Genomic DNA, 19356 nt, shown 5'->3' on the forward strand with positions numbered 1-19356 from the left:
CGCGTACCGCAAAAAAAAAAAACTTGCTCTAGTTTTTGATCGAGTTCCCCTTTTCTGGATTAGTCTCAGCCAACTTGACAGTTACTGCTTAATTTAAGAATGGATTTGCATTGCCATTCACTGTGTTGTCATAAAAGAAATAGGGCATAAAGTAACACTAACACTGATCTTTTCTTTCTAAAATTAAATGAGCTACTCTTGAAAATCATAGTTAAGTAGCTCTTCTGCAGGGTTCAAGCACACATTTTGTCCTTGCTGTCCTCTGAGGACTTGAGAAAAGAGGTTATGGTTATGTGTACCATTTGAATGTTTTTTGTAGCAGAAGAGAAAATTAAAGTTGGAATTTGTGAAGTCTGTATTACCAGGTTTAACAACAGGCTTGGTTGAGGTGAAGGGGTGGGTGCCAGAGATTCTGTGGACTCTGAACTCACAGTATTTGTGTATAACCATTGTCTTATAGTGATTCTGTTTGCCTTGTTATATTTTACTGATCTGTGTTCATGATTCATGTTATATGTAATAATGCTGGTGTATATTTTTTACCTAATATAATTCTTTTGCTTGAATAGATATTTTCTTACTCCATCATTTTTTATTTCAATTCTGTGATTCCATGTCCTCCCTGGAAGAAATCTTAAAATTGCCACTTTTAAATTGAAGTAGAGTTGATTCACAATATTATATTAGTTTCAGGTGTACAGTATAGTGATTCTTCAGTAGTGGAGATTAAACTCCATTTAAAGTTATTACAAAATAATGGCTATTATTTATATGCACTATACAATATATCCGTGTTGCTTATCTATTTTATACGTAGTAGTTTGTATCTCTTAATCCTGTACCCCTATCTTACCTCTCCCCCTTTTCTCTCCCCACTGGTATCCACTAGTTTGTTTTCAGTATCTGTGAGTCTGTTTCTGTTTTGTTATATATATTCATTTGTTTTATTTTTTAGATTCCACATGTAAGTGATAAGATGCAGTATTTGTTTGTCTTTCTCTTTGTTTTATTTCACTAAGCATAATACTCCTAGGTCCATCCATATTGTTGCAAATGACAGAATTTTATTCTTTTTTATGGCTGAGTGTATATATCACATCACATCTTTATCCCTTCATCTGTTGGCGGACACTTAGGTTGCTTACATGTCTTGGCTATTGTAAATAATGCTACTGTGAACATTGAGGTACATGTATCCTTTCAAATTACTATTTTTATTTTTTCAGGTATATACACAGGAGTTGAATTGCTGGATCACATTGTAGTTCTGTTTTTAGTTTTTTGAGGAACCTCCATACTGTTTTGCAGTAGTGGGTGCACCAGCAGTGTACAAGGGTTCCCTTTTCACCACATCTTCACCAACATTTGTTATTTGTAGACTTTTTGATGCTAACCCTTCTGACAGGTGTGAGGTGATATCTAATTGTGATTTTGATTTGCATTTCTCTAATAGCGATGTTGAGCATCTTTTCATGTGCCTGTTAGCCGTCTGTATATCTTCTTTGGAAAAATGTTCAGTTCTCCTGCCTATTTTTTAATCAGGTTGTTTATCTTTTTTTTTCTTTAGGTTGTTTATCTTTCTGATGTCGAGTTGTATGGATTGTTTATGTATTTTAGAAATTAATCCCTTATCAGTCATAGCATTTGCAAATATTTTCTTCCATTCAGTATGTTGTCTTTCTGTTTTGTCTGTGGTTTCCTAGCTGTACACAGCTTTTAAGTTTAATTAGGTCCCATATGTTTATTTTTGCTTTTATTTCTTTTGCCTTAGGAGACAGATCAAAAAATATGTATTGCTACGATTGACGTCAAAGGGTGTTCTGCCTGTCATCTCTTCTAGGAGATTTATGGTTTTCAGTCTGACATTTATATCTTTAATCCATTTTGAGTTTATTTTTGTACATGGTGTGAGGAAATGTTCTAATCTCAATCTTATATATGTAGCTGTCCAGTTTTTCCAGCACCACTTATGGAAGAGACTGTCTTTTCTCCTATGACTGTCTTGCCTCCTTTGTTGTATATTAATTGTCCATAAGTATGTGGATTTATTTCTGGGCTCTCTATTCTGTTCCATTGATCTGTGTTGTGTTTTTGTGCCAGTATAATCCTGTTTTGATTACTATAGCTTTGTAGTATAGTCTGAAGTAAGGGAGCATGATATCTCCAGCTTTGTTCTTTTTTCTCAAGATTGCTTTCATAATTTGGGGTCTTTTGTGGTTCCATACAAATTTTGAGATTATTTGTCCCAGTTCTGTTGAAAATGTCATAGGTATTTTGATAGGGATTGCATTAAATCTGTGGATTGCTTTGAGTAGTTTGGACATTTTAACAATATTAATTCTTCCAATCCAGGAACATGGGGTATCTTTCCATTTCATTGTATCATCTTTGGTTTTCTTCTCAGTGTTTTATAGTTTTCAGAGTATAGATCTTACACTGCCTTGGTTAAGTTTATTTGTAGATATTTTATTCTTTTTGATGTGATTTTAAATGGGATTGTTTTTTCTTCTGTTTCTGGTAGTTCATTATTAGTGTATAGAAAAGCAACAGATTTCTGTATATTAATCTTGTATCCTGCAACTTTACTGAATTCACTTATTCTAATAGTTTTTCAGTGGAGGCTTTAGGGTTTTCTGTTTGGGTTCATCTTGTTTGGGACCCTCTGTGCTTCCTATACCTGGATATCTGTTTCCTTCTTCAGGATTGGGACATTTTCAGCCATAATTTCATCAAATACATTTTAGACCCCATTCTCTCTCTCTTCTCCTTCTGGGACCCCTATAATGTGCCCTATGTTGTGAATGTTGGTACTCTTGATGTTATCCCAGAGATCTCTGAGCTGTTCTTGCTTTCTTTTTCTTTCTTTCCTTCTTTCCTTCTTTCTTTACTCTTTTTGTTCTTCTGTTTGGGTGATTTCCATTATTCTCTCTTCCAGATTACTTGTGCATTCTGAATCACTTAGTCTGCTGTTAATTCCTTCTAGTGTGTTTTTCATTCCAGTTATTGTATTCTTCAGTTCTGAGTGGGTGTTTTTGTGTGTTTTTCCCTCTAGTTCCTTGTTTAAATTCTCACTGTGTTCATCTATTCTTTTCCCTAATTCAGTTAGCATTCTTATTATTAATGACTTGAATTCTTTATCTGGTAGATTGTTTATTTCTGTTTCATTAATTTTTTCAGGGGTTTTCTTTCTCTCTTTTTTTTGAGACCAGTTCCTCTGTCTTCTCATTTTGCTTAGCTTTCTCTGTATCTATGAATTTAGGTGAACTGGTTAATTATACCAATCTTGAAGGGGTATCCTTATGTGGGAGCATCCCTGTGCAGTCTGCATGTGCTCAGTGCCTTTGGTAAGAGAGCTGGCTTTGACATGAACTATAAGTCACATCTTTCCTCGGGGTGTGCTGGCAGCTGTCACCTTGGTTAGAGGTGGGGCTAGAGATGGAGGTGCTAGGTTGCTTCTGTGTTGCACAGCCAAGCTCTCTCCCCAGTCACGGCAGGCCTCTCTCCAATGTGGAGCTGTGTCATGAAGTAAGCAGGGCTGGAGCGTATACTGGAGCGGTCACAGGAAACCAGGCAGCCACTAAGGCAGTCTTCAATCTACCCTCTTCCTCAGGAGCAAGCCCACATGTGTGCTCTCCTCTTGAGTGGAATACAGGCTTCCCACTGCCCTACTGTTAGTCCCAGCAGCACTTCAGCCAAGGGAACTTCTCTTCACTGTGTCAGACCCTAGGACTGGAGCACCCAGTATGTGACTCAAACCACTCACTCAGTCCACAGGGCAGATCTCTGCCCATGTAATCTCCTTTGTCCTCTGTGTTCCTTCCCAGTGGAACAGGTCCCAACCTGATTGCTTCTTTTCCCTGCCTACCTCATTCCATGTGGATCTTTCTTACAGCCTTGGTTGTATAGGACTCTTTCTGACAGTTTCCAGTTAGTTTTCAGTGAGAATTGTTCCACATGTAGATGTATTTTTGATGTGTTCGTGGTGGGAGGTGAATTCCACGTCCTCCTACTCTACCATCTTTCTTGAAAAAAACTCAAAATTTTAAGTAAAGTGTTTTCACAGTAACAGCAACGAAAAACTCCAGTGTGACTTTAGTAAAATTCAGTCTTGTGGGACAAAAATAAAAACATGCTACAAAGGCATTCTGTTGGTACCAACGTATGGCCCACAGACCAGTGCCACAAACCGTTGGTTACAGGTCTGCAATGAGATAAGTATAGAAATTGAGTGTCTAAAACTTTAGGGCACTTTGACATTGCCACAGCATCCAAGTACATAATAACTTAAGTTGTATTTTACAAAAATATTGGTCCATGATGGGTTGGAAACTTTTCTTTTTAAAAAGAACATTCTCAGATCATTTGAGAGACACTCCTTTGATACCAATGTAAGATAAAAGCTGTTCTGCTGATAAAGGACTGGGCTCTGGGAAAATAGCAACAAGCTCTCAAGTGTTGTTATTCATAACTCAATACCTTACCATCTCCCTCTTGAAGACAGAGGGTTGACTTTTTTCTTTATTTTAATTAAAACTTGAAATTGATAGGTCTGATTTCTACAAAGAGCTGTGATAAGATTTTTTATTTTGCAAAAACTATAAATAAATGATTTCACCTCTTTAAAGCTGATAATGAATTAATGAACAGGCAATGCCTTCTGTATTAGCAGTTAAGTTACTTGATATCTTCATGTAGTTCTTTTTTTTAATCAGTTTTGTACTATTTTTACCCTTCTAGCTATATTCGTGTTCCTTTGATGGCATGATTAAACTGTGGGACTATACAGATGGCATTTTGATAAAGGTACGTGGATTGAGCTTCATTTTCATTATATGAAGAGGAATGGCAACATAATTTAATGACAGACATATTATTTATTGAATACTTCCTTAAGGCCCAACCTTTTAGATAGCCTTCCTAAACAAATCATAAAATTCACTCACCATAAAAGAAACGATAAATTTGACTATATAACATTTTAAACCTTTTTAACCAAAAAATGAGCAATGAAACTGAAAGAAAATATTTACAAGAGCTATTATCCCTAATATACAAAAAATTACCAAAAACCAATAAGGAAGAACGAATGACCCAACGGGAAAAAAATTGGTATAAAGTAAGAATATGTAATACACAGAAAAGAAATAACAAATAGCCAATAAACATGAAAAGATGCTTAACCTTGTTAATAATTAAATGTAAATTAATAGACAACACAGGATTTTTCCCTGTCACTTTATCCAAATTGCAGATTGAAAAAAATATAGCGATAAAGTGTAGAGAAATAGACATTTTTGTACACAGTCAATGAGAATGAAACTGAATAAATACCTTTTGCTCCAGCAGTTTCACCTTTACGAATCTCTTGTTGAAATAATGGCAGGTATATGTAGTTCTTAAAACATTGTTCATGGTAGAAAAAAAAAATTGAATATAATCTTGAGGTCAGTTAAAATTTGATAGTCATTCAATAGAATACTGTAAAACCATTGATAAGAAACAGGTAGATTTATATATGTATTAACTTAAAAGGTTATTCAACAAATATGTATTGAGTGTCTCCGTAGGCCGGGTTTTCTTCTGATGTTCGCAATATAGCAGTGAGCAAAATGGATAAAAAAAAAAAATCCTGCCTGTTATGGAACTTAGCGGGGTACACAGAATGAACAATATGGTGCTTTTTATCTTTCAGACTTTCATAGTTGGATGTAAACTTCATGCCCTTTTTACTCTTGACTGTGCTGAGGATTCTGTCTTTGTTACAATAAATAAAGAAAAACCAGGTATAGTATAATTAATTTTTTTATACATTTATAGATAGCATTGAGTGGCTCTTTACGTTTTACAGTGTCTCAGATTTAACATTTTGGTTTTAGTGTGAAGTTAAGTTTTTGGAGTTGGCTTTTAAATTGGTTTCATCACTATTGCATTCATTTTGGGGAGGCTTTGTATTATTTCTGAAATATTGATGAGGGAATGATTACTTAATAAATGGCTGTGATAGTGGGCAGGTAACTCCAATTTTAAAGCTGTTTTGAGCTATATGTGTCTTCCTACTGACCTTAAATCTGTCATTCTTAAGCATCACTATTACTTTACCCATCACTGAACACCCATTCATTGATCTTGAATCTGGAGGAAATTGTATAGAAATCAGGTGATTAGGAACTAATAGTGTGGCTAAATTATTATTATATTTTCATTATCATTGGAACATTATTCCATTGAAACTGCCATGTTTCAGAGCATTTAAGGATTTCTAGAATATCTTCAGTGGTTACAAATAATTGTCCTTTAGCAGTAAATTTAATACATTTAACATTGACATGAAGGATATATCCAAAGAATTTTTCTAATCTCAGACTTCAAGAATGCCAGTCCCCGCTGTGTTGTCCTGCTTAAAATAGAGTTGTATTCAGAATTCAAAGTATAGGCCAGCTTTAAACTGGTTACTGGGCAGTCAGCTAGACTGGCTCACAGCTCATTAGCTAAGTGAATCCTTTCGGGGGGGAGCGGGGGGGCTTTGGCTTGGTTTTTGTTGGGGGTTCTGGTAGTGGTTTTTTTGTTTGGAATTTGAGGAGTTTTGTTGTTTGTTTTGCTAAAACAAATTTACAGATTGTTATATCATGGACTTTTAAGTAAGTTGAGAATAGTTAAAACTGTGAAGCCAAATCTTTTTTAGCTAAAAGTCGTTTGGTGCCAACTCTGTTAATGAGTAATATTTTTATCTATCAAAAATGTGACATGAGGGCTTCCCTAGTGGTGCAGTGATTGAGAGTCCGCCTGCCTATGCAGGGGACGCGGGTTCGTGCCCCGGTCCAGGAGCATCCCACATGCCCCAGAGCGGCTGGGCCCGTGAGCCGTGGCCGCTGGGCCTGCGCGTCTGGAGCCTGTGCTCCGCAACGGGAGAGGCCACAGCAGTGAGAGGCCCGCGTATCGCAAAAAAATGTGACATGAAAGAATAAAAGCTGTAAGTTTAGATTTCTGATGTGGCCCATAAACTACCTCTAAGGGACATTCCAAAAAATGTTTTGGAAATGGCAGTGTATTTCTTAAAATAATTAAGTTGCCTTACCAGATGACTATTTTAAAGTATAGGGAGTTTTTTATTTTTTGTAAATTTATTTCTTTTTGGCTGCATTGGGTCCTTTTTTTTTTTTTTTAATGTTTGGCTGTGTTGGGTCTTTGTTGCTATGCACAGGCTTTCTCTGGCTGTGGCAATCAGGGGCTACTTTTTGTTTGGTGCATGGGCTCTAGGTGCACGGGCTTCAGTAGTTGTGGCATGCAGGCTCAGTAGTTGTGGCTCACGGGCTCTAGAGCGCAAGCTCAGTAGTTGTGGCGCATGGGCTTAGTTGCTCTGCAGCATGTGGGATCTTCCTAGACCAGGGCTCAAACCCATATCCCCTGCATTAGCAGGTGGATTCTTAACCACTGCACCACCAGGGAAGCCCTGTGCATTCTTAATGTCTGTCTAAATGCTTACTAAAAATTCATGTTTCTAAACTCCCTGACAATTGATTCACTAGGTCTGAGATTTGGTCTAGGAATCTGCATTTTTTGTGTCTCCCCAGATGGTTCTGCTCATCACTCTAGTTTGGTAGCCACTCCCCATACACACTGCATGATTCATCAGTTAGAGGGGTAGTTGCCAATAACAGTAATGAAAGTTTTTATCCATATCAGTAGGACAAGTGATTCTTAACACTGACTACACATTACAATCACTCCAAGGAACTTAAAATGTCAGATTCTCTGTGGTGGGGCCTGTCTGTTTATTTAAGTATTCCCGCAGTTGAGTCTAATGTGCAAGCCAGTATAGAAAACTGTAGATCTAAAGTAAGTCTCACGCAGATCTAAAGTCATTAGCCTTTTGGAGTTAACTGGAAACTTCAAATGCTGTAATGTAATCGGAATTCTATTCATGGTGGAATCTAGTGTTACTCTTCAGTACTTGGCACATCGTGGGCACTCAGCCTGTGAAAATCTAGTTACTATATAAAAATGTGAATAAGGCTAAAAAAGATTCCCTGTGACTGGCATCTCAATATATATATTAACATATCCTTCTTTATTTGTTTCATCTTTGCTCCACAGTCCAAAACCAGAGTCTCTGATAGAAATTTGTATAAATCATATTGAAATATGCTTCTCTGGTTTAAAAACAAATGAACCTTTTATTTACATGTTATCTTATATGGTTTCATTTCTTGACTGTAATTAATGTATTCACCAGCTAATTAAACATTTACCATGTACCAAATACTGTTCTGGTTGCAGAGAACTAAACAGACATTAAGCTTACTAGATCAGTCATATAATACAATAAGATGACAGGTGTTCTAGAGAAAAATAAGGCAGGGGACGGGAATAGGCAACACTGGAAGAATACATATTAAATAAGTGATCAGGGGAGGTCCTGGGAGAAAGAAGAATATGCTGTGCAGCTGTGTTGGAGAAGCATATTCTAGAGCATTCCTGCCGTGTTTGAGGAATAGCAGGGAGGATGGATTGGAGTGAGCCTAAGTAGAATGGATAATGTAGAGCATTGTACGCAATTACAAGGACTCTGACTTTTACTCTGAATAGACAAAAAACCATTGAAGGTTTTTGAGCAAATGAGGGACATGATCTGACTTAGTAGTAATAGAACACTGACTTCTGTGTTGAGAAGAGACTGAAGGGGTCCAAGGGTGGGCGTAGGAAGAGCTGTTAAGAGATCACTATTCCTAACACTTAGGATATGAAGCAGGATCATGGCTTTAGGCTAGGTGGTAGCGGCAGAGGTGGTGAGAATTTATTGAATCTTGGATGTCTTTTGAAGATAGAGCCAGCAGAGTTTGCTGCTGTTTTGATGTGGGGCATGAGAGAGAAGTCAAAGGTGACTCAAGGATTAAGTCTGAGCAACTAGGTAAATTGTGGTGCCATTTCCTCCAGTGGGCAATGTGGGGGAAGACCAAGTTCAGAAAGGAAAATAAGAGTTCAGAATTTAGGCATGTAAAGTTTGAGATGACTGAAAAGGCTAGAAGAATTGAGTTCAGAGTATATAATAAGCAGGCTGGAAAACAAAAAATGGTAGATCAGTGTATTACAATGTATTATAAAGTCTAGGAGGATAAGGAAATAGCATAGTGAAATATAGCTATTTCCCCTTAAGGAGAAATTTTTTAAGTGGAATGCAAAGAGAAGAGCATGCCAGTTCTACAGAAAAGGAGATTTATTCTATGAATGTGTGGCAAGCCCATAGCATTTCTGAAAGCTCTCAGTTGGTTTGTTGCTTTTGGCTGCTCAGTTCACCAATGTATCATATTCCCTCTCCATCTTAAAGCTCATCTCAGTACTTTGGGGTTTTTTTGTTTCTTTTTTTTCATCTCAGTACTTTGGAAAGCAGTATGCACCAGTAAAACCAGTTGTTTTCTATTTCTACATATATGAAGTGTGTGTGTGTGTGTGTGTATGAGTTGTGGAATTAGCCCTCCAGTTAAAACTTGTATATTCAAATGAAGAGCACAGCTTGTTCAGATAGCCTAGAATTATGATCTTAGCATCAAATTAACTTTGGAGTACTAATTAACAGTTTTATATGAACAAATGTACATCTTCACTTTCTCTAGAGAAGCTTTATATTAATATAGCTGCCTTTGGCTAGATGTATTTCAGCTGGTTTCAGTGAAACTACCAAAATCATCAAGTCAGGAAGTAGAAGTTAAGGAGCTCTCCTTTGTTTTGGATTATATAAACCAGTCACCCAAGTGCATTGCCTTTGGAAATGAGGTAAAATTTGCTTTGTTGGTTTTCTTTTTTGTACATAAAATCTCTTTCCTGCAGTCTTTCCTCTGAGAATTTTATGTTATAGTGATTTAATATTGCCTTGAGTTACAATATTTTTGTTACTAACTAAGAAATCTGTCTTACTACTTTAGCATGTGTTTGTAGTATAGATTTTTTTAGGACTACCCTAATTTTGTAGATTGTGTTTTTTTGCTCTTGTAAACTGTATAATTGTCCCAAAAGAAATCAATGTTTTGGCATTTGTACTGTACTTCTTAGCCTGTACCATGTAGAAGCCACTTAAATGCTTTGATTATAGATATGTGTCTTTTGAAAATATGACCTCCATGTCTATAAATAACACGCCCTTATAGAAAATTTTAAAATAACAGAACAATATAATGAAGAAATTAAATCTCACCAGTGGTAATATTTGAGGAATTTTTTCTAGACTTTTTCCTAAATGTATAAAATAACTTTTCTCAAATTGAATAGTTATCTGAGGGTTTTATCTTTTTTTCCTTCACTTAACACTGCAGCATGAGTGTGTACTTAAATGTTCATCAGAAATAGTGACTGTATGATGTTCATACCATGACTTATTTAGCCATCCCTTGTTAATAATCACGTAAGTTATTAAAATCAAGTACCATCAGAAGCCCCTATATATCATTGTGGTAGGCTGTTTCTTTAGTCTTAAGTTTTGTAGCATTATTTTGGCTTTGTTCTGAAAAGGTTTAATTTCTTAGAGTAGAGAAAACACTTGAACATTATAAACATCATTATTCTTTAGCATCATAGTCGTCAGTTAAATACAAATTAAAACCACAGTGAGATACCACTTCACGTCCACTAGAACAGATAAAATTCAAGAATGACAGTACTGAGTGGTGGAAAGATATGGGGCAAAGTTAAACGTGTGCCTTTATGGGGCCCAGCAGTTCCACTCCTAGGTAGAGAAATGAAAACACGACCACAGAATGACATGCACAAGAATAATTAATACTCATAATAGCTCCAAAATGGAAATAACCCAAGTGTTCATCACTAAGAGAGTAAACAATTTATGATACATATGCATTCATTGGGATGCTGCTTCACAATAAAAAGGAACTGATGATACACATAAGAGCGTGGGTGAATCTCAAAAAGGTGATGTTGAGCTACAGTCCAGACATGAAACGTATTTACCATTCTGGTTGTATTCTGTTATAGAAAAGGCAGAGAAGTAATCTACGGTGATAGAAATCAATAGTTGCTGACAGGGGTGGGAGCATTGGGGAATGACTGGAAAGAGGAACAACGGAGCATTCCTGAGGCGAAGAAAATGTCCTAAATCTTGATTGTGATGGTAGTTACATGGTCATACACATGTCAAACATTGCATTCTGTGGTGTATAAATTATGCCTTAACAGAAAAAAGTTTAATCATTATACTTAGAGAGTCTGGTTTTAGGATTTAGGACCTACTTTCATCTTTTAATTTTCTATGATTATTGTAAATGTAAGAGTATCCTTTCCATAGTTAAACTGTAATATGGGTTGGCCAAAGAGTTCATTTGGGTTTTTCTGTAACATCTTACGGAAAAACCCGAATGAACTCTTTGGCCAACCCAGTATATCATTTCATACTAATGTACTCTCAGTCTCCAAAAGTTTATTGTTCCCATGTTAACTTTTATGATAATATTTCTTCGTAAAGGGTGTTGACTATTTTTGTGAATGTTATCTTCTCTTTGAAATACCAGGGAGAGTATGTTGCTGCAGTACGAGACTTTTACTTGTCGGTTTATTTTTTCAAAAAGAAAACAACATCGAGGTAAGAATTCCTTTTTGATGGCTTTATTTTATTTACTCAAGAGTTCATTAAAATTTTATTCATCCTTATACCTGTGACCCAAAGCTGTTTCATGTTACAAGTAATTGTGAAACCACAAGATGAGGTAGAGGTTTTAACCCACAGTGGGTTAAAATCATTAGTCACAAAATCCTAGGGAGCTCTTCCCCCCAAAACCACTTTCACACTTAGATTCTGCTGTGTATACTTGATGTCAAAATTGGATGTGGTTTGGAAAGTTTTCCCTGGGTGATCCACATTGGCATTTTATGGCTGTAGGAATGAATATAGGCTTTGGTATAATCTGGGTTTAAAATGAGTCAGATTAGTCCATCGAACCTCACTGCACTTCAAATTAACATGTATTTGAAATGGCAATAATTTCTACCTAATAGAGTTGTAAGGATGAATGAGATAATGTATTTAAAGAAACTAGTGCTAAGCATGAGTAGTCACTCTTCAAATGACACTGTCCCCTCTCGCCTTTTACCCTGCCAAGATTAACATTTGTTTTCCTTTGCAGTATAAGGATCCTGACATCTTTGGACACATTAACCAGTTGTCTCAGATATAATTTCTCAGGCTTGTCCATACTTCATGCTAAAAACTTAGCTTTAACGAGAAATTCAAACAAACTTTGCCCAGGCAGAAAACTATAAAAAGAACTGTCCTCTATTTCACTCTCAGTGGCCTCCATAGACAAGTTATGGTAGAATGTTATTCACATGAAGTTTATATTGTGTATTAATAAATGTTTACAAAAAAAATTCTTGATTCTTGGTCATGATTTTTCTTAAAAATCATGCATTTATGTTCAGTGAATTCTGAGAGCTCACCAGTTTGGGTTGATAAGGGTGGGACCGCCATTTTGCCTAACTACATCACTTACCAAGCCTTTAATAATCAAGGGAAAATATTTTTCTTCTAGGTTTACTTTATCATCATCAAGAAATAAGAAACATGCTAAGAACAATTTTACATGTGTAGCATGTCACCCAAAGGAAGACTGCATAGCAACTGGTCACCGGGATGGCAAAATTCGTCTTTGGTCAGTTAACTCTTGAAGAGCTTGGCAATCATTTATTTATTTTAGATTAGTCCTGCAGAAAAGGTATACCTGGGTGCAGGGAAAAGGATAGAACTGAAAAGCCACAGCTGATAATAGAGATGATGCTTTGCTGGCATCCTTCCTTTCTTTTATTACTGTACTCTTCATTGCATAGACTTACTATTTTAGGACTTCAACCCTTGTCCCTAGGAGTAAATCCATTTTGTCCTTAATCATTTAATTGAAGAGAACTTTTTGTCAGCCTTTAAGTAAAAAAGAGAGAGTAACAGTGAATATTGAACTAGTAGAATACTATGATGGCCTGTTGTTTGCAGAAGTGACTGGTTTAGAAATAGAAAGTACTTTTTGCACATTAAGACCAGTAAACTTGATAAACATATGCCTTTGGCCAAATTAAGAATTTTGGTTTTCTCCAATAGGAGGAATTTTGATGATGAAAAGAAATACACATACACATGTTTACATTGGCACCATGATTTGGTTATGGATTTGGCTTTTTCAGTGACAGGTAAGTACAGGTTTAAGACTTAAAATGAACTTTTAAAGTACGTGAACCAAGTATTTTAATTCACTGTACTTAAAGTTTGAAAGATTTCGAATTGCATGGGCCAGATGAATTTTTTTAAGCACTTGTATATCACCCCTGTGTTTTGGGCTTTGCTCAGCACAATGCCATATGCTTAAGTTCTCAAAGCTCTTCAGAGTATCAAAGTGTACACCTGTCATAAAGTCTCTTGTTAATATAAACCTATTTAAATTATATTCCTTTTCTTTTTTTAATGTATGTGCACGTAGCTAAGTGCTTGTTGTCCATAAGTATAGCTACAGTTTATCAGGAGCAAATGACTCTGCTGATGCTTTATATCCATTATCTCATTTAATCCTTGACTCTGAAAACAGGCATCATTATTCTCATTTTACAGATGATGGAAGTGAAATTTGTAGTTGAGAACTAACTTGCCTAAGGTCATGTGTCTCGTAAGTGGGATTTGGACCTAGGTCTAATTCGAAAGTTTGTTTTTAACTGAAAGATGGCCACATTCACTATTTTAAGTTAATTCAGATCTTTGTTCCATTTAAGCTGCATGAGAATGGCTATAATGCGTAAAAATACCTCCCTGGAAATAGGATGACCTTCAACAGAAATTTGGAGAAGTACATTTTGTCTTTGGTTACCGTTAGCATCCCCACACATATGTGGTGAAAATTTTGTCAGTACATTTTGACTGGTCCTTAAGGGGGTGGGGAGGGGAGGTGCTAGATGCTCCAGAAGTTTACGTGCCCAGAGAAAGTAGTGGTTCTTCTTCCTGTAGGTCTTCCCAGAGACTGGCAGGACAAGTCTTAGTACCATTTGCTCTAGATTCCTACAGGCTTACTTGGGTTTAACTCAGTGGAGCCTCAGGAAGCAGGAGGCATCTTCAGCCTACTTGTGCTTTTGATTTTGGGGATCAGTGATTGGTATATGGGGGTGGGACCCAACCTGACATACTTAGAGTAGTACAACAGGAGTACAGCTGTGACATATGGGAACGAAGAACAGAAGAATGAAGAGGGTGTTAACCCTATGGATAAAAGACATCGGCTACTCTTATCTTCACCCTCCTCCCCACCAAAAATACAAATGAGTATGTTTGTGGCATTGTGTGTACATATGTCTGTAATGTTTCAGGCAGTGTTGTTATTCTCTCCTGACCTAAGGTGGTTTCTTCTGCCCTTCCTCATCAGTTTCTTTTTCTCTGCTGTGGTCCCTGCCCAAAGGCCAAGACCCGTTGATGTATATTGTCACTGGGACTTTTCTCTATTTTGTTGCCCTTACCTATCTTGTCCACCTCCTCTCACACTAGTTATTAGTCACAGCTTTTTGTGATGGCCTTACTTATTACCCTTAAGTCCTGGGACAGTCAGGATTGGCCTTCTCAGGTGGGGTTTGGGGAAAAAGGAATAGTTAGATTAGTTGGCACTCAAAAAAGAGAATACCAGGTGCCTCTTTTGTGAGCCATGGCTTTCATATAGGAAGTACTGCAGATCATCTTGGCTATTAGAGAGTTGAATTCTTGATGTTATTTTTTAAATCATGTGAGTATTTGTGAGAAGTAATATAGTACATGGTTGTCAGTGAATGTATAGGTATGAGAGAGTTAATAGAAGAAAATTAGTTGTCTGTGTAAATGAACTACAAATTATAGGGTTTTTGAGAACTGTTTATAAGTTAAGGCAAATGTTAACAGTATAAACTGTTTTGGCTCTGCTTTGAGTGCAGTCATGCTTGCTGTGAGCATCTAATTTATTGTTTACTTCTTTCTGATTCTTAAGCCTTTCTTATTTCAGTGCTCTAGGACCTCAAGTTAATGTTGGATAAAAGTGGTATTGGTGTTCCCAACACAGGGGGAAAGTTTTCAGTGTTTTACCACTAAAATATTTGCTATAGATTATCTGTAAGTATTCTTGATGAAATTTTAAAGGTCTCATCAATTCCTAGGTTACTGAGAGTTTTTATCATGGGTCTAGAATTCTATCTTTTACTTTTTCTGCAACTGTTAAGATACTGATGATCTATTTCCCTTTTTTCTGTAAGTAGAGTTCATTACATTGGTTTATTTTCCAAATGTTAAAATAACCTCACATGCTTAGAATAAGTTTTACCCTGCAGTGATGTCTTATCTTTTTAATATATCATTGGATTCAGCTTGCTGATACTTCATTTGGTAGTTTTCATCTGTTATGAAATTGGCTTGTAGTTTTCTTAATGATGTGTTAGTTTTGATGCAGAATTATGCTGGTCTTCAAAACAAATTGGGAAGTGTTCTTTCTTTTTTGTCACCTGGAAGAGTGTAAAACTGGTTTATTTCTTCCTTAAATGTTTGGAAAAGTTTACTAGTGAAGCCAGCTGGGCCTGGAGGATGTTTGTTTCATCCAGTTTTTCTAGTTACTGGCAGAAGAATTTGTCAGCAACAAAGTAGTCACATGTTACTGGAAAGGAAAAATCCCTGAACCAGTGATCTTTAAATCTTTTGTCTTGCAAGTGTATTAAAAGATATAAAGATACTTGTTTGTGTGTTTTTTTAAATAGTTTATTTCTCTAACATAGGAAAAATCAAAACATCGATTATATCTTCCTGTTTTTTCCCCCACACACTGTCCTTTTCATTTCTTTGGGTGGATGAGAAGGCAGCAGTCTGCTGAGTGGTGGCCGTGAGTCTGTCCTCGTAGAATGGCGAGAGGCAGCAGAGAAGAATAAGGAGTTCCTCCCCCGTTTAGGAGCTACTATTGAACATATCTCAGTGTCTCCAGCAGGGGATCTCTTCTGTACTTCGCACTCCGATAACAGTGAGTCTCAATTTGTTGTCATGAGGAAATACAGTTTGTGTAATGTCATAAATTAGGTAGCATCTGTAGGAGATGGAAAATAAGAGACCTCAAACTAAGAGTAGCATAGGATTTAACGAGCATTTTTTTCTCTTCCATTTCTCCTCTTTCCTCCACCCCTCTTGCCCCAAGATGCCACCTGAATACAACATTTCCAGCGTTGTTTTTATGAAAGTGTAGGGCTAAGTGTATTTGGTTATTGTTGTGCCACTTATATTTAAAAATCTTTTCATGTGGAATGATTGGGGGAATAAAGGAGGTTTTCATAATACAATGGCATTCTCGAAAGAACGCTCTGAGGTTTTCCTTTGGTACAGCCATTTTCTCGGCGTGGGAGTCCTGTGGATTCTGACAGAAATGGAGCAGTCTTCTGATTTCTCCCCCGCATTTGGTCATCCTGTTACACCTCAGCTTGGATGTAAATCCCTTGCCCATTGCCTCCTTTCCCTTCAAAAGAGAGCATAACTGAGCAATCCATTAGTGCAGTGACTCATTTCAAAGTAAACAACCGTCTCTTTTGGGGCATATAAGTTTCTGAATTAACACTTCTAATGTATTCATAGTCACAGTAGAAAACTTAGAGACTCCAACAGAAAAAGCCCTCATCCCCACCCCTAGTTTTTCTGTTAAATCACAAAATATATTCCTAATTTTCCAGTAACACTCCAAGAAATTGAACATACTCAATTGTTTTGTATTCTGGTATATTTCAGAATGATATAAATGCACTTTTGTTTTTAAACCTTGAAGGTTTGACCTATTTATGTTTAGATGTTTGTTTATTTATTTATTTATTTTACCCACAGAGATGATAATCATTCACCGAAACCTTGAGGCATCCGCAGTAATTCAAGGCCTAGTGAAAGGTATCGCAGACCTCAGTGGATGTGAAATTGTGTACATTTTCAAAAGTGAATGTTTGTCTGATTTCAGCTATTGTTCATCACTTCTTTTGCAGACAGAAATATCTTTACCGGTTTGATGATTGACCCAAGAACTAAAGCTTTGGTTTTGAATGGGAAACCTGGCCACTTGCAGTTTTATTCTCTCCAAAGTGATAAACAGTTATATAATGTAAGATTTTTGATCTGTTAACTAGCCTTAAAACTAATGAAATATCTTCATAGCACCACTGGCGTCAAGTAACTTATTGTATAGCTTCTAAAACAAGATCCTCTGCCTATGTTATTTGAACATAGTATTATCAGTTGTTTATAGCATGATTCTAATGAGGCCACAGTTGCAGATGAAGTTTGCATGTAAGCCAGTTGGCACTGTTGTGTGCGCTCTGTCTATTTTATTCTGTTTAAGACTACACTCTAAATTAACTGTTGCACACAACTGTGCCTTTGAGTCGTAAGGATAGGCAATGAGAATATGGATTAACAATACAGACCTGTCTCTGCTTTGTGGTGAAACAGTATCATATGTACATGCTGAAGATAAAATCTTCAGTGTAGATTAAAGAGGAACACTTCCCATAATCCTGGTAAATGCAATCCAGAATTTCCACTTTTTCTTTAGTGCCCCACAGTACCCTTTACAGATTTCTATCACAGCCACTGTAACACTTTATCTCTTTCTCTCCAACACCTTTAAACCACTCAAAGAAAGGAAACTTATTGATCTTTGTACATTTCTAGTGCAGTGCCTGGAAATAGTAGCACTTAATACATTTTTAGTAAATAGATGAGGAAACAATAAAAGAAACAATTATAAAGAAAATGCTGGCCTATTTAAAATGTTGTGCTTTTTTCACTTCTTAAAAATTGTAGGTTTCATTTTTGCTTTCCTTGTTTCTAGTGATGTGGAATCTAGCCTTGAGATTTTATGTAGAGCTATTTGTTCTTAGAAACAAAAGAAAAGCATTACTGTAACCTAAAGTTCTGCTGTATCATATAAATGGAGCATAGTCGTTACTAAAATTTAAGGTCATTGAAGAATCATCACCACCAAATTGGTATTATATAATATGCTCCATGTTTTCAATGGCAATTTTGATGTCTGTAAGTAATGATTAGTTCATTTTTCTCTTTACCTAAAAATCTGTTACTGTAGATTCCAGAAGGTATCTATGATGTGGTTAATTACCATTCCTTGAATGCTTTAACATGTATGTATTTACATTAATAAGAATTTTGGATTTTTTTTTAACCCATCAGTTAGATATTATACAGCAAGAATATATCAATGATTATGGTCTGATCCAAATTGAGCTAACAAAGGCTGCATTTGGCTGCTATGGTAATTGGCTTGCAACGGTGGAACAACGTCAAGAAAAGGAAACTGAGCTTGAATTGCAAATGAAACTGTGGACATATAATAAGAAAACACAAGGGTAATACTATCTATATAGACATTAATTTCAGAGCAGAAAATTATTTGACTTTCTAGTTTCAATTGTTGGTCTTTACGATGTTTCATTTTGTTAAATTTATATTAAGAGAAATGAAGGAGGAGTTATTCCTCTAATACAGCCTTTAGGCTTTCTGCTCTGAGAAAGCATTGGTGTCCTCCAAATTATGAGTCACCTCATTGCATAAATAAGGAAACATGGAGAAGTGATACCCCCAAGAACACATACCTACTTCCAGGCAAATCCAGGATTAGAATGCAAAGGTCTTAGTTCCTTAGCTCTTTTGTGTTATATTACCTTCTTTGGGAAAATAGCAGTGGTAGGTGGTAGAGGTGTGGTGTGGTGTAGTCTTGATTAGATAAGGAGCCCACTAGTTTCTCATACCATGGCTGTAATAGCAATTTATCAAGTCCTTGCTTGTCAAGAACTGGGCTTAGTGCTTTCGTGCCCATTGTCTTGTGAATCTTCACAAGATAGTCTTTCATTCATGGCAGTGTCCTGTCAAGCCAGAAACAAGCTTTGAGAGGTAGTTTGTATGACTTTAAATATTAAGTATTGACCAGGGCAGTGAAATAGGTAATGTTCTTTCTGTGCCGTCTTGCCACAAATAAGGGCTTTCATAGCCATTTCCTTTTTTGCTTATTTTCAAAAGAGTGAGGTATCTGTGTTCTACACAATTTCCCTGCAGTTTAGTATAGTAGCCTTTCAAGTATCATTTTTTGATGACCCCTATTTTATACTCATTCTGTACCAGTAAGCTGACACTATTTATAATCATCTCTGTTATGTACATTACACGAGGCCAGAGGTAATGTGTTAGAACTCTTTGCATCCTGTGGCCATTAGTGACAGAACACTCAATTGTTTGTCATGCTAGGTGATAATATATCAGTTGCTCATTCTTAAAGATGCTATTGTAAAATGTGCAATATGTAAGGAATTCTTAATACTCATGATAGT

The 19356-nt window shown here is 36.4% G+C and overlaps 1 protein-coding gene across 2 annotated transcripts in view; it reads left to right on the top strand.

The window, feature by feature from the left end:
- Positions 1-19356, top strand: part of WDR75 (WD repeat domain 75) — a 41344-nt gene that overhangs the window by 6798 nt on the left and 15190 nt on the right. For both annotated transcript variants that reach the window (XM_065880564.1, XM_065880565.1), the window contains 10 exons: positions 4738-4803; positions 5693-5783; positions 9647-9771; positions 11517-11587; positions 12534-12653; positions 13094-13182; positions 15843-16001; positions 16847-16906; positions 16999-17114; positions 18203-18378. In XM_065880564.1, the coding sequence (XP_065736636.1) occupies positions 4738-4803; positions 5693-5783; positions 9647-9771; positions 11517-11587; positions 12534-12653; positions 13094-13182; positions 15843-16001; positions 16847-16906; positions 16999-17114; positions 18203-18378 (1073 nt within the window). The remainder of the gene's footprint in view (positions 1-4737; positions 4804-5692; positions 5784-9646; positions 9772-11516; positions 11588-12533; positions 12654-13093; positions 13183-15842; positions 16002-16846; positions 16907-16998; positions 17115-18202; positions 18379-19356) is intronic.

Source organism: Phocoena phocoena, chromosome 7 (genome assembly GCF_963924675.1).
Source record: "Phocoena phocoena chromosome 7, mPhoPho1.1, whole genome shotgun sequence".
Lineage (NCBI taxonomy): Eukaryota > Metazoa > Chordata > Mammalia > Artiodactyla > Phocoenidae > Phocoena > Phocoena phocoena.